The 16,372-nt window shown below is 37.5% G+C and overlaps 1 protein-coding gene across 3 annotated transcripts in view; it reads left to right on the top strand.

Moving 5' to 3' along the window:
* The window catches only part of LOC106876226 (rho-associated protein kinase 2), a 204,609-nt gene that overhangs the window by 166,287 nt on the left and 21,950 nt on the right, over positions 1-16,372 (top strand). For all 3 annotated transcript variants that reach the window (XR_001410211.2, XM_014924712.2, XM_014924703.2), the window contains exons 26-30: positions 2,115-2,208; positions 5,005-5,093; positions 7,631-7,988; positions 9,700-9,859; positions 14,259-14,337. Coding sequence is in view for 2 of the 3 variants with exons in the window: in XM_014924712.2 (XP_014780198.1) it covers positions 2,115-2,208; positions 5,005-5,093; positions 7,631-7,988; positions 9,700-9,859; positions 14,259-14,337 (780 nt within the window). In the remaining variant the exon portion in view is untranslated. The remainder of the gene's footprint in view (positions 1-2,114; positions 2,209-5,004; positions 5,094-7,630; positions 7,989-9,699; positions 9,860-14,258; positions 14,338-16,372) is intronic.

Below are 16,372 nucleotides of genomic sequence, written 5' to 3' on the forward strand. Positions count from 1 at the left end.
CTGGTTGACATTAACACCCCCACCCCCAATAGGGGCCTTCATTCCCACATTTTAGAGCTCCATGAGCTCCATTTTGCAGGAGCAAAATCTTTTTTACAGGTTCCAGAAGACTGAAATTTTGGAATATGCGCATAAAGATCAATAGTATGGGATACATGTCTCATGATTAGAATTTTTTTAGGGTGTGTAAAGAGGGAAAGAACCCTCATGTGCAATTTTGATGAAATTCGAATCATATGTATTCCAGTTCCTTACAGAAAATATAACAGAAAAGTCTAATTTTTCAATTGCATGTAACACGGGCAACGCCGGGTATCTCTGCTAGTTAAAAATAAACCATATCTAATATAAGGAACATCTGATTACTCAGTATTTAATGAATTAGATTTAATGATAAAACACCAATAGGAGTGCTGCTAAGTGGATCAGATTTTTTGTCATTGTAACTTTTGTATTTAACTTGAGAACAACTGAGAATTACTTAGAGTGGAAGAGATCAAGAGGTGAATCTTCTTTTATCTAAAATCTATCAGAATTATCTTAACTCAGAGTACAAAGATCTTTGAAATATGGTAATCATAATTTTGTCTATCGTCACTGTTTTATATAGCATTTTAGATTTTTTTGGTGTTGTTCATATATTATTTTGATTGGGCTGTCTGTTAAACTTGGTTGTACATTCATGGATAAAAAAAAAAAGGAAAAGAAATCAAAGACCAGTTTCTGTTGAAATATTTATTTTGTCTTCATTTTTTTTAAATATTTCCCGCTATCACCCAGATGGTATTACCTTACTAAAAAGGAAGTTGTGAGTGGGTTAAGTTATTTGATAGAGAGAACAACTAATATACCAAAACTACATAGTGTATTCATAAGAGTATTGTGTGATTTTTAGGCTTCTCTTGCTGTTTTTGATTATTTAGTTGTGATTAACTGGTCTGTGATGCTTCTATTGGTGTTATGTTAAAATGTGTTTGTTATTCCAGTGATTTAAATAGAAGTGAACTCTCTCTGTGTGTGAGTGTGTGTGTGTGTGTGCGTGTGTGTGTGTGTGTGTGTGTGTGTGTGTGTGTGCACATGCAAGCAACCCAATATTGAGTGTTTTCAATTTTCATTAATTAGTCAAATGATTAGAGTTAGAACTTGGGACATGTGGTTCCGCAACTGCAAGCAAAATTCTTCTGTTTGGTGGAGAAGAATTAAGTTGTTGCTGTTGTTAGCCTTGATCAAACAGAACTGTGACTAAAAGCATTCCATCTGTGACCATCCTATTTAAAAAGAATTTTTCTGGAATGCAGAAAACTCAAGGCTTCATTATCCAAAGTATTCTTTTCCCAACCCTTTTGTTACCATATTTCTGTTGAAATAGACTGCTTTTATTTTAATAATTCATTAATATTATGAAGAATTCAGTAAAATAGTTTTGTCATTAATAAGCTGGTGTTTGAAACATAAATTAACACAAAATATTGATGGGAACTTTTTAATTTGGTTCACCTTAAAACGGGAAGTTTCTATCAAAGAACGAGGTTAGGTTTCAGGTCGGTTGGTAACAAAAGGGTTCAGACAGTAGGATGTGATTTGAGAGAGATTTGGTTGGTATTTCTTGCAACTATATCAAGGCTCTTTCATTGATACAAGAAATATTTATTGGCTGTGTTTCACTACTCAGACAGCCTATATATAAATACTATTACTGTTGTATTGTGTGTGTGATGAGCTCTGTATTACATCTGTGACCTGTAATGTGTAGTGCTTTTCTATTTCTCAGTAGTATATAATGTGTTATCGTTATTGTCTACAGTGTATCTGATTAGATGTATAATGTACACACCTGTCTGTTGTAAGCATGTGTATGTGTATGGTGTCATAGGGCTAACATGCAGAATGCAAATGTTGGTCATCTAATTCTTGGCAGTAAATAAAGGCCTTTTGATTGGGGAACAACAGTATCAGTGTATGTATGCACATGTTTGTGGAGGGAGAAAGACGGAGGTGAGGGTTAGAGAAAAACAAATGGTGTGTGTGTTCGTTTGTATGTGTGAGTGAGGCTGCTATGATGCAAAGATAATTTCTCAGTCAATCAAATACACATTTTATCTCGCTTTCTTCAGCTGGAAGATTCTAAACGTGAATATGGAAAAAATAACGAGCAACTTCAAAACGAGAAAGATGATTTAATAAATAAAATGAATAAAATGGCTGATGGTAAGTTTAAAATTCTTTTCTTTCCTCACCTGTTCCCCAACATGAAAAAATACTTGGCCAGGAACCAGTATCAGAATGATGGCAACATCATATCTGCTGTTGATGACATCCTGTAGTCTAAATCCCTCTATCACCCAACCTGCAATCTGAATCCCTTTATTACACAACTTGTAGTCTAAATCACTTTATCACTCATTCTACAGTCTCAATCAGTGTCTCTTAACCCTTTTTTTTTACCTGTACACCCCTTTGATTCCCATTTTACTTGGATGGACCCTCCTAACCATTTGGTTTTGTAAAAATTCCTATTATATTTTTATAATTAAATATTATTAAGAATTGTATAAAAAAATTTTATATGATGCAGCACGGAATTTTGTCAGTGATCAAGTCATGGTCTCAAAGTGACGAAAATATTTTGGCAAATTAAATTTAAATGTTGAAGTGAATCGAACGGTTTTTGTGTGTTTTTAAACAGTTTATAAACACATTCCATGCTGCAGTTGTTTTTGTTTCAGCACATGATCTCAGATCAGGTCACTTGCTATGCAAGTACATTTCTGTAATATAAAACATTTGTTGTAGTATTCTGTGTATTGTAGAAGTACAACCAATTCATTGCACATAATTTTTAACAACAAAATCTTGTACGGACCCCCACCCATATGGATTCTGGTTGAGAACCTCTGCTCTAAATCCTTCCATCACTAGACCTGCAGTCTAAATCCTTCCATCACTAATCCTGCAGTCTAAATCCTTCTATGACAGCGTGTAAGCGCCCTGAGAGAAAAGTTAGACATAAGAAGCATCAGTTGTGGTGTGCAGAGAGATGAGTACGCTGGTGTGGTCATGTGATGCATATGGATGAGGACAGCTGTGTGAAGAAGTGTCACACCCTAACAGTGGAAGGAACCTGAGGAAAAGGTAGACCCAGGAAGACATGGGACGAGGCAGTGAAACACGACCTTCAAACATTGGACCTCACAGAGGCAATGACAAGTGACCGAGACCTTTGGAGATATGCTATGCTTGAGAAGACCTGACAAGCCAAGTGAGACCGTAGCCGTGGCCTATGCCAGTGTTGCATAACTGGCCCATTTAAAAGCTCCCTCCAATCATTGGGCAATATGCTATGCTGTTGTTGAAAGGAGTGAAATTGTAATCGTGGCCAATGCCACCTAACTGGCATCCATGCATGTGGCACATAAAAAGCACCATTCAAGCATGGCTGATGCCAGTGCACCTAAATGGCATCCATGCAAGTTACATGTAAAAAGCACCATTCAAGCATGGCTGATGCCAGTGCACCTGACTGGCATCTATGCAGGTGGCACATAAAAAGTACCATTTGAGTGTGGCTGATGCCAGTGCCGCCTGACTGGCTCCTGTGTTGGTGACATGTAAAAAGCACCATTTGAACGTGGCTGATGCCAGGGTTGCCTGACTGACACTCATGCTGGTTGCATGTAAAAAGCACCATTCAAGCGTGGCTGATGCCAGTGTCACATGACTGGCTCCTGCGCTAGTGACATGTAAAAGCACCCACTACACACTCGGAGTGGTTGGTGTTAGGAAGGGCATCCAGCTGTAGAAATCTTACCAAATTGGAGCTTGGTGCAGCCTCCGGTCTTGCCAGTTCTCAGTCAAACCATCCAACCTATGCCAGCATGGAAAGCGGATGTTAAACAATGATAAGGATGGTGAGTCAATCATGAAGTTAATTAGCTCTTCTCTCTATCAGTATAATTTAATTAGTCAAAATGACTGGTTCACTGCATTATGTATGTTAATGTCCTCTATACTAATCTTCTTTTGTTTTTCATGTAGCAGGCATTGCACCACTTGGCCATTCTTTGTTAAAGCTTTCAAACACTAGTGCTTTTCCTTCACTGGGTTACTGATCAACTCTCTCTCTCTTTCTCTCTTTCTCTCTCTCTCTCTCTCTCTCTTTCTTTTCTGTATATTTTACCTATACAGGTCTCTACTCTTTTGATCTTATTAATTTTTGCTTTATTTCCACACAAGTTCATTCAACAACCCATTCCCCATTCTCCACCTCCTCATTGTCATCACCACCACCATCATCATCATCATCATCTTCATCATTGTACATTTGGTTTTCTGTGCTGGCTTGGGCTGGTGAAGTTGTTAGAGTTCAGATCAGTTCTCATTCAGAGTTGCTACCCTTGCAGCTGGGTCAGGGGACCACATTTCACTTGCATTTTCCATTTTCTGTGTGGTTTCTATAGCTGGACGTCTCTCATAATATCAGCCACTTTACAGAATGTACTGGGTGCATTCTCTTGTGGTGCCAATACTGGGGAAGTTGTTTTTGACTCCCCACCCACCCCAACAGAAGTAAAGAGTCTTTCCTCTCTAAATTATGTTTCTCCATTCATTTGTTCACCAGCACCTGAGGTGCACGGCATAAAGAGAGAGAGACCACCTTCCCAGCATTGTCTTTGTTTATTTGTTTCTTTCCCTTATAACTGATTGGAAAGAAGGTCTGAATGGGTGGGTAGTAGAAGTGTAAAAAAAAAAAACCCAAAAAGAATCAGTGATAGGGAAGGGAAGTTGACAGAAGAGAAAGTAAGGGAGGGAGTTATGATAGACAGCTACATGAGAGTTGTTGATAAGGAGATTGGATAGAAGTAACATGATTGGTATGATGATGGAGGAAGGGCTACAGAGAAGAAGGAGACGGAATGAAAGAAGGGGAAGTACTGGAAGTGAGTGGGAGAGATGAGCATATTTATCTTGTTTTCTTACTTTTATTTCTTTTTCTGTTTTGATTAGATTTGAAAAATGAGAAATCTGAGAATAATATTAGTGAAATCGAGCAGTTGAGGAAGTTGTTGCAGGATGAGAGACTGAAGAAGATACAGGTAGGTGGTATATATATTGTGCGCGTGCATGTGTGTGTGTGTGTGTGTGAGAGAGAGAGAGAGAGAGAGCTTTTTGACAGTTTAATCACTACTGCTATGTTCATATTGTTTGACATTTCTTTTAGCTAGAATTCCTATTTGAAAGCTTATGACAAACACACAACACACACACACACACACACACACACACTTATCTTATTTACAAACCTTATCAACTAATGTTTACTAACACTGACCATCATTAATGATATCACTTGGGTTTTATTTTTTTTTTTTAATTCCTTCTATCAGAAAGTTGATTTCTGTTTAATTATTTTGATCAAAATTTTCTACATATTCTTTGCTCCCACATTACAACTAACATCCTCCTCGAACATTGTCTGATATTAGAAGCCAATGATTTTAATTATCTGGAGAGCCTTGCATCAAAGTTATTTTTGTCATCATCTTCAGTAATTTCATATAATTGGATGGTCGAATCCACTGTTTACACAATTTATGTAAACAAGATAAAATTTTATGGTCAGTTTTTAAATGATCTTTTCATTTTATGAGAGGATGGATGGGCCAAAGTCAGTTGAGCCCTGCATAAGTAGCTAAAAGATTAAGGGGTTTGTATACAATTTGTAATGAAGGTGCCTACATCTTATAGGTCTGAGGCCACAGCTCTAGTAGATACCATTGATCTTGTAGCTAACCTTTGTAACCAATTCAGTATTGAATGATATTAGGGGAGAAAACTGTTAATTGACAAACATCCTATCCAGAGAAACATATTTCATTTGCTTAATGCCATGAAAATAGAGATAACTATTGGCCTTGTATTTGATCTCTTTATAGATCCTGGAAAAAAAAATTAGCTTGGCCAATTTTTGTTTACAGGGTCAACTGATCTAAAATAACTTATGTAATTCAGATATACTTCTCTCTTTATATTTCATTGCTCAAATGAAAGAATTTACTTATTTACAGGCTGTGTGGTTAAGAAGCTTGCATGGCAACCACATACCCTTGGGTTCAATCCCACTGTGTGATACCTTGGGCAAATGTTTTTTGCTATAGCTCCATGACAACCAATACCCTGTGAGTGAATTTGGTTGATGGAAACTGTGTGGAAGCCCATCACACACACACATGTGAGAATGTGTCTGTGTTTGTGTTGGTTTGTTTACATCCTTGTTAACAAAGAGACTGATAGTATAAGTAAAACTGGCATTCCGTTGGTTGAGTTCCAGTTGATCCGATCAATGGAACAGTCTGCTCATGAAATTAATAAGCAAGTGGCTAAGCACCCCCCCCCCCAAAAAAAAAAAAACACATATACCTTTAACATAGTTCTCAGGGAGAGTTAGCATGACACAAAATATGACAAGGCCGGCCCTTTGAATTACAGGTACTACCCATTTTTGCCAGTCGAGTAGACTGGAGTAACATGAAATAAAGTGTCTTGCTCAAGGACACAACATGCCACTGGGAATTGAACTCGTGACCTTAATATCATGAGTTTGATTACTCTAACCACTAAGACACGTGCCTCTGCAGTTGATGTATTAGGCTAAACTTGTCAAGGTGGTGCCCCAGCATGGCTGCAGTCCTGTGACTGAAACAAGTATAGGATATATAATTAGAAGAAAATAGCATAGTCTATCTAATCAGTTAAAATATCATTAAGGCAAACTTTTAACCACTGCTCTCATTATTTTCCCCTGTGATTAATTTAACTATCTTCCTACTTTCAAAAATGGTGAACCAGTATCTTAATGTACAGTGAACTGATTGCATTAGCCCTTTAGCATTCAGATTATTCTGTGAAATGTAATACTTATCTACTCATATTATTTTGAATTAGTCATGCATTATCTTGTAGCTTTCAGATTTCAGCAGCGTTACTGTTTATGTTTAGTATGACAAAAGTTGGGTAGGTGCAAGAAGCCGGATCTGGCCAGTTTGAACAAAAAACAGAATATTTAGGCCAGATTAAATGCTGAAGAGTTAAACTAAGGCTGGATTAAGATTCATTGGGGCCCTAAGCACTTTAAATATTTTGGTGCCCTGTTATAAATGTAATTCAAGTTATAAACAATAATAAATTTTTAGTTTTCAAAATGAAAGAAAATGAATAGTGAGATGGAAAATAATGTTTATTTTTGTATACTTCCACTTAAATTTTTATTTGAAATCTTTTCTCCTACTTTTTTTAATTGCAAAATCTTTGATCAGATCCTCACTATGACACCATTAACACTTCAAAATTATATTTCCAATTATATAAACCACTTTGAATATTATTTTAGCAAGTTTAAAGTGATTTCTTTTGTGCCATAAACCATTTACCATTTCTGTGGTGTGCCCCCCCTCCTTCCCCTTGATGCCCTAAGCATGTTCTTATTTTGTTTAGTGGGTTTAATGTAGCACTGCTTTAAACTTGTAAGAAATAGCTAATCTTGTTCAGTTTTAATCTCCAATATCAAATATTGTCTTGAAAGCTAACAGTTGTCATTGTTTCCTCTACCCATCTTTGTGTTTTTATATGTCAGGCTGTGAATAAACTGGCTGAGGTGATGAATAGAAAGGAATTTGCTGACAAAAGCAAGAAACCAACCAATTCTAATTCAGGAGCCCTTCGGAAACGGGATAAAGAATGCCGTCGTCTTCAGCAGGAATTGACGATGGAGCGAGAGAAATACACTAAAATGGTTGAGAAGTTTCAGAGAGATATTTCTGAAATGGTTACCCAAATGAATGATGAGATGCAGGCAAAGGCAAAGCTCCAGATGGAGTTGGATGCCAAAGACAGTGAGATAGAACAGTTGCAACAGAAGCTCGCTAACCCCGACAACACTTCAGTAAATAGCGGTAGTGTTGAGGAGTTTGGAGCTGAGGATGGTCTCACAGGTTAGTATCTCATGTGCTTATCTGTGTGTGTGTGTGTATGTGTGTGTGTGTGTGTGCGTGTGCGTGCATATGTGTGTGTATGATGATGATGATGATATATATATATATATATATATATATAAATCTGCAACACTAACTTCAGGAAGCCAGACAGCCACCTGATAACATATCAATCAGGTGACTCTGCTAGCTAGATTGATTTCATCCTCACCAGACAGTGGGACGCAGAGTTGCTCTTAAATACAAAGACCCTCCCTGGTGAAGAATGTATCCCCCAGCATAGACTAGTCATTAGTGACTTTAGACTTGAGGCCAGAAAGATGCCAAGAAGCAGACCAATCCAGAAAAGAAGGATTTGGAAGCTAAAGAACCCTTCACATGGTCAGAGATTTAGGGACATCCTCATCAAGAAATTTGATGAGAGGGAGGAGGAGCTACAGACCTCGGACATAGAAAGTAGTTGGAAATTCCTATGGGACAACTTACTGAGTGCCACAGACCAAGTCTGCGGATGGTGCAAAGTCCCTTTCAAACCTAGAGTAACATGGTTGTGGAATAATATGGTAGACAAAGCCATTAGAGCAAAGAAACAAGCCTGGAAAGCCTAGAAGGGTGGGTGTAGCAGGGAACTGTACCAGATAGCCAGAAGGGAGGCTGGGCGACAGGTATACATAGCCAAGGGCAAAGCAGAAAGGAAAAAGTTTGCCAATGTATACTGTATCTTCGTTAAGCTTCCTGAACAGGTAATACTTTCCTGTACTGAGGTCTAAGGTTACGTCCAAGAAATCGACTGTAGTCAGGTTAGTGGTAACCATTATGGACTGGCTGAACTTAAATATTTTTATTTAAAAAAAACAAAAACTTCCTAAACCTGTCCATGGTGTGGCCGTCATCCCTGTAGAGGGCCGACCTATGTGGGTGGGTATGTCTCTTGAAGGTATCCAAGTTGTATAACCCAACAAGGTCAGCGATTTCAGCCCCGTCAAAGCCCCCCATTGAGACATTGAACAATAGGTTGCCTTCTCTTTTCACCCAGAAGGAATCGTTGTGGGCCAGAGTTGACTTTCTGACATTCATGATGATTCTGATGCCAAGGCCACTAATGCTGGTGTATTGCTCAGCAAAAGTTTGGGTTTTCAGAAGGCAAAGGATACTGGCATATGTCTCTCTCAAACACACACATGCACGTGACTGACTTCTTTCAGTTTCTGTCTATCAGATCCACTTGTTAGGCTTTGGTTGACCTGGGGCTATAGTTGAAGACACTTGGTGAAGGTGCCATGCAGTGATACTGAACTTAGAACCATGTGGCCAGGAATCAAACTTCTTACCAGTCAACCACAATGCTCCTCTACACACATGAGTGACCGATTTGTCATAATAGCAGGGAGGTCCTAAAACCATTATGTGTTTTTCTTGTACATGCTGGGCTTTGCTCTTGCACCCAGTTTTCTCTGATCAAACATTCCCCACATGAGGATGATATATAAATAAAAGAGAGAGGTACTATATATAATATATATATATAAATATATATATATATATATAGTATCTCCCTCACACATTCACACTTCATAAATCTCTCATTCTTGTCTGTCAGTTTCTCCTTATTTTTACTCTTGCATATAACTATAACTTAGTGTGTATGTTTATATCTGTTTTAGTAAATAATGCAATGTCTTATTGGTTGTTTCTCTTTCCCATCTTTCAGACAATGTGATGGAAGGTCGGTTGGCAATCCCGCACAAACCTAGTACCAAGAAATTAATTTGGAAAAAACAGTTTGTGGTTGCGAGTAGCAGAAAAATTCTTTTCTATAACACACCGAATGATAAACAGAATTCTGATCCTGTCATGGTTTTAGATATTGAGTAAGTAATTTTTCCTTTATCCCAAACATTAAGTTAGCAATTTTATCATTATCAGTATCAAATACAGATGCAGCGATCTCACAGAAACATTAGCATGCTGAGCAAAATGCTTAGCAGTATTTCGTCTGTCTTTACCTTCTGAGTTCAATTTCTGCTGAGGTCGACTTTGCCTTTCATCGTTTCAGGGTTGATAAATTAAGTACCAGTTGCGTACTGAGGTCGATCTAATCAACTGGCCCCCTCCCCCAAAATTTTGGGCCTTGTGTCTTAAGTAGAAAAGAGTTTTATTATTATCCTCATCATTTAGCGTATGCTTTCCATGCCGCCTATATTTAGTATAAGTTTCCGAGTTATCTATTCTCAATCCTGGATACTGGGTAACTAAGCCAATACTAATCTCAGATACTGGTTAATTAGATCAATATTAATCTTAGTTATTATGTAATTTAACTATTCCCCCCCCACACACACACACATGACAGAAGTAAATATACCCCTTATATTCATTAGAATTTATTTAAATCTGAAATTGCACATTGAAATTATTTGTTAATTGTTATAATGTGAATATTTAATATTTAATAGACATGCCCTTTGCATTTTTCTTAGGCATGTTTCTGATCAGATGATGAATATTCTCTTGCAGAATTTCTTGCCAAGTTTCATGCAGTAATCTCAAAAGAACTGGCTTTGAAGATACTTTCTTGTTCTTTTTATGGAGTTTCCTGTTCATTATGTCCCAGAGGTGTTCAATAGAGTTCATATCTGGTGACTGGCTTGGCCATGGAAACTTTTTAATGTTGTTCTCATTCAACAAATCTTGGGGTCATTTTAGCTGTGTGACAAGGAGCCCCATCTTCCATAAAGAGTCTTCTTTAATCATTTCACCACTGGAGAAGAATAGAAGGAGTCCTTTCAGTTGTATGGACACATATTTATCTGAGTTTATGTTATCCTCACACTCCACCAGCTCTGATCAACCATTGCTCCAAATTGCTCCCCAGACCATTACAGAAGAGCTGCTGTGTTTCATTGTTGGCTGCAATCTTTTCACATCAAATTCTTGATCACAGAGTCTCCAGACCCTCACTCACCCACTATCAGGAAATACAGCAAATCTGGAATCATCAGAGAATATGACAGTGTCCCAAAATGCTAGTGGCCTCTCCACCATCTCACTGGCCCAATCTTTTCTCTGCTTGACGTTGGCTGGTTGAAGAAATGGCTTTCTTCTTGCTGCTCTGCCATAGTAACCAAGTTTGTGGAGATAACTGACAACTGTTCTGGGACTGGCATCAACTTGTTCTGCTATAATCCTTGCAATGAGGATTATCCTCTACACTTCTCTTAACAAAGAGAAGTGTCCTATCAGAGAGCCCTGGCTGATCTGGGCGAGGTGATGTGGACTCCTTCTCCTATTTGATGAATAGCACAATCACTCTATTAACTGTAGAAAGCAGGATTCGAAGGTTTTCTGCAATTTTATGCTATGTCCACCTTCAGAATGACCCATAATATAGCCTCTTTGAAATTGAGAGAGTTCCAAGGCTTCTTCTGTATATGGCATGATTAAACACTCACATATAGAACCTGAAACAAAAATGTCAATCAATAAAAAATATAAACCATTACAAGTTAGAATGAACATAAAATGTTTTATGGGTCTCTATTTACTTCTGTCATGTCTGTGCACACACACATGCATGCACACGCACATATACGCACACACATAAACACATATATGTATAAACAGGAGAGAGAGACTTGTAACATTCATCAGGGTTATCAATATGGATGAATAATATCCAGAAAAATTAATCAACTGATCACATTGGAGTTATCCCCCTTACCTGTTTTTTTTTTTTTTTTTTTTCCCAGTTTTAACACATCTAGGAGGAGATTTTGTTTAATACTTGCGTAGAAAATCACATTTCATCAAAGATTTTCAACACAATGTACGGCATATGCTGCATTTCCATAGATTTAGATTATATCATTTAATTAGAAATTCTGTGTTGTTCAAGGCTGTGGTTACAGAAGCAAACAACTATGAAAAGTGAAATATTACTAAGCACAGATATTCTATCAATAATCAGCAACAGCTTAGTTTACTGTCCAACCCATTACACCAAATACAAAATACAGCAATTATGTTTAAAAAGAAAATGAATACAAAGAAAGGAAAAAAACAAAAAAAAAACGATAATATATTGAAACAGCTGGAATTATTACTTCAGTCTTAATTTTCTTCAGCATCTTTGAAAGGTCATAGCTATCTCAATTAGAATACTGCAGTTTATATCCTTGAACTTCTTTGTCTGACCTTTGTCTTAGTTGAGGATGTGAGCAATTTAAGAGGGAACTTCTGTTTCTAGCTGACAGTTCTCTTGAAATGTTTCCAGACATTCCTATCAGTTTCTGCTTTGCATATTTACTTCAGTGCAGTGTGCATGTGTCTGTGCACACTAGTATAAGTAATTATATATATATATATACATACATATATAGTAATTATATATAGATATACATATGTATATATATACACATATGAAAGCGAAATCGTGATGGCACCTGTACCAGTGGAGTGCTAAGAGCACCGTTCAAGCGTGATCGTTACCAGCGTCACCTTCCTGGCACTTGTGCCAGTGGCACGTGAAAAGTCATTCGAGCGAGATCGTTGCCAGTGCCGCTGGACTGTGCAGGTGGCACGTAAAATACACCATTTTGAGCGTGGCTGTTGCCAGTACCACCTGACTGTCCTTCGTGCCGGTGGCTCGTAAAAGCACCCACTACACTCTCGGAGTGGTTAGCGTTAAGAAGGGTATCCAGCTGTAGAAACTCTGCCAGATCAGATTGGAGCCTGGTGTAGCCATCTGGTTCACCAGTCCTCAGTCAAATCGTCCAACCCATGCTAGCATGGAAAGCGGACTTTAAATGATGATGGTGATACATAAAAATGATAATTATATATGTATATAATTATATTAAGGTTGCAAGGGAAAAAAAAACAAAAAAAACGAACCTATCTCCAACATGCTCTCAGATACTACCAAAAAGCTCCAAAAATATACATGGATTGTAGTTGGGCGAGTGAAAGGACATTAAAAGGACTTAACGTTAATTGTGAATTGGGTCCAATTTCTAGATTAAAGCCGTAAAAACAAGCTTTTTTTTTTTGCCCTTGCTCCATTAATATAATTATATACCCATATATATATATAATTATTATCTTAAAGTGTAAATTATCTATAAATTTTTATTGCATGCTAACTACCTGATAAAAGTCATTAACATGATTTTATCCTTGTATTCTAGTGTGTGTATATATACACCTTTTTACTTGTTTCAGTCGACTGTGGTCATGCTGATGCACTACCTTGAGATTTTAGTTGAAAAAAACGATCCCAGCGCTTTTTTTTTTAAGTGTGGTATTTATTCTATTGGTCTTTCTTGCTGAACCACTAAGTTACAGGAACATAAACTAACACCAGTTGTCAAGCAGTGGAAACACGTACGCGTGCGCACACACACACACACACACACACACACGCACACTTCAATATATTAGCCTACTGTGGCTTTTAATAACATTTATTTATAGAATTTAATGAAAATGTGTCAGTGGGATGATTAATGGTGCTAGGAGTATAGCAAGGAAGGCAGACATTAAACGATGAAGATGATGTGTGTGTGATATATCTACTTCCGTATTTTAAATTTATAGTCTGTTGTTTTTGTATAAAGAAATGTGAAAAGATGAAACATTTTTATGTTTCCTAATGGCTTTTTAGAGTCAATACATTAAAGTATCAGTCATATACTGGGGTTCATGAAATTGGTTTAACCATTCCTCTCAAAATTGCTAATCTTACAAGTAATAAGCTATCCAACATAGCCATCCACATAGTCTCAGATTCAGTCCCATTGGGTGGTGCTTTGAGCAAGTTTCTTCTTCTGTAGCCATGAGCCAACCAAAGCCTTGTGAGTGGATTTGATAAATGGAAACTGAAAGAAGCCTGTCGTGTGTGTCCATTACTGTCTCCTTGTCCTGATATCACGTGATGGTTGTAAACGAGCATCGCTGTCTTGCAGTAACTGTCTTTGGGCACTAGACCAACAAATTTGAAGGGAGGGGCAAGTAAATTACATTGACCCCCAGTACTTGTACTTTATTCTATCAACCCCAGAGAGATGAAAGGCAAAATTAATCCCAGCAGAATTTGACCTCAGAATGTAATGAGTTGAAAAGAATACCACAAAGCATTTTGTCCAGTGCATTAATGGTTCTACCAGTTTGCTCCCTTCATAATGTTTTAATAATAATAATTACAATGATTTCTTTATCTCTGGACTGAGTGATGTTATTGGTGTCTTTTTTTTTTTTTTTTGTTTCCTCTAGTAAATTATTCCATGTACGTCCAGTTACTCAAGGAGATGTGTATCGAGCTGATTCTAAAGATATTCCAAGAATATTTCAGGTAATTATTTATCATCACATTTTCTAAAAGCTCCATTATAACCTGTTATCAAACACTCTTGACCCTGTGCAACACCAAACCATGCTGAACTTCACTACGACACATCATACGATAGCGCACCACTTTATGCTGTAAACACAACATCATGCTATATCACAACACCCTCATGCCATGCGATGCCATGCCACATAACACCCAGCTATTTTGTAACAAAACCATATCACGCTACATCAAGCTATAAAGCTGGCACTCTGTTGGTTATGATGGTGAGTGTTCCAGTTGATCTGATCAGCTGAACAGCCTGCTCATGAAATTAATGAGCAAGTGGCTGAGCACTCCACAGACACATGTACCCTTCATGTAGTTCTCAGGGAGATCCAGTGTGACACAATGTTACAAGGCTGGGCATTTTGAACTACAGGTACAACTCACTTTTTCCACCTGAGTGGACTGGAGCAACTTGAAATAAAGCGTCTTGATCAAGGACACAATGTGTCATCAGGAATCAAACTCATGACCTTACAATCATGAGCCAAATACCCTTAACCATTTAGTCACATGCTTTCACACCTCATGCTATACCACAAACACCCCATGCTATACCACAAACATCCCATGCTATACTACAAACACGTCATGCTATACCAAAAACCCCTCATGCTATACCACAAACACCTCATGCTATACCACAAACACCTCATGCTATACAACAAACACCTCACTTGAAGTTTCTGCAAATTCTAACTCAGATGATTTGCTATAACAGTTTCATATATATATATAACATCACAAAAACTGAGCTACAGAGACTAAATTTCTTGAGGACATAATCCCTTGCTACAAAACACCATTCAGCTCATTAATTTCCCATTTATAAACACTAATTTAAGAACCTCTATATGACTGTTCAGTCTGCTAGAAATAGTGGCAAAATCTTCCTTAAATCACACTCTGCAGTCTTAAAGACAACACATTGGGCAATATAATCCTGGATATTCTTAAGTTAAGGATGGTCATGATTGGAATGCTTTTATTCAGAGATCTGCTTAATTTTGGGTTTACTTATCTTTTGAACCTGCAGCAATAGCACTCAGATTTGCTCTTTATTTTTGCTCCTGTAATGATTTTTTTCTTCTTCAAATGCTGTGATATTTTGTGCTATTTTGCTCCAAACTCAATAAACACACACATCACTTTGTCAAACACTTCAGTCTTCTTCAGAACTGCTCCCTTACAAATGTCTCCTTCTCCACAATCTTCTGACAGACATCAATCAGGCTGAACATCAGCTGTTTCACCTCATCCATTTGGGATGGCTTGCAGAGGGAATGGGTGTTACCTAACTTCATTCAACTAAAAATATTTATAAGAAAAAAAAAAGAAACAACCTTCCCCTAGCTGTTATATCATAACACATTGCATCATACTTAACATACAGTACATTATATCCTGTAGCTTGTATAACTATATCATTGTTGCACCTAATTTTACATGTTTGTTTTTATCTCATATTACATATTGACCTTCTACAGTTGGTAGCTTGTGGAATATAGCAGTAAGCCTGTAGCATATTATTTTACAACAATGGGAAGCCTGCAGTCTAACTCCCTCTTTTCTCTTGCAGACAGTCTCTGGTCTAACTCTCTCTTTCCGCTTGCAATCAGTCTCCAGTCTAGCTTCCTTCATAGACAGCCTATTGTCTGCCTTTATAGCAAGCAAGCAAGCTGTGGACCAACTCCTTCTTTAGCAGACGACTTGCACGATAAAACAAAAAAGAAAATTACTGTATTTATATTTTATTTTATTAATTTCTTAGAAGAAATTCTGTGGTGAAGTATTTAGCACAATGTCTCATGTTTTTTCTTTGAGATGACACAAATAGTCTCTCTTTCTTTTTTTAACTCTGTCATTTGCCCATCTCATGCTCTAGTTCTCTCTCAACACATACACACACACACACACACACACTCTCTCTCTCTCTCTCCCGTTTTTGTACTGCATATACATACAGATTCCATGCACACCACAAACACGT

Source organism: Octopus bimaculoides, chromosome 8 (genome assembly GCF_001194135.2).
Source record: "Octopus bimaculoides isolate UCB-OBI-ISO-001 chromosome 8, ASM119413v2, whole genome shotgun sequence".
NCBI lineage: Eukaryota > Metazoa > Mollusca > Cephalopoda > Octopoda > Octopodidae > Octopus > Octopus bimaculoides.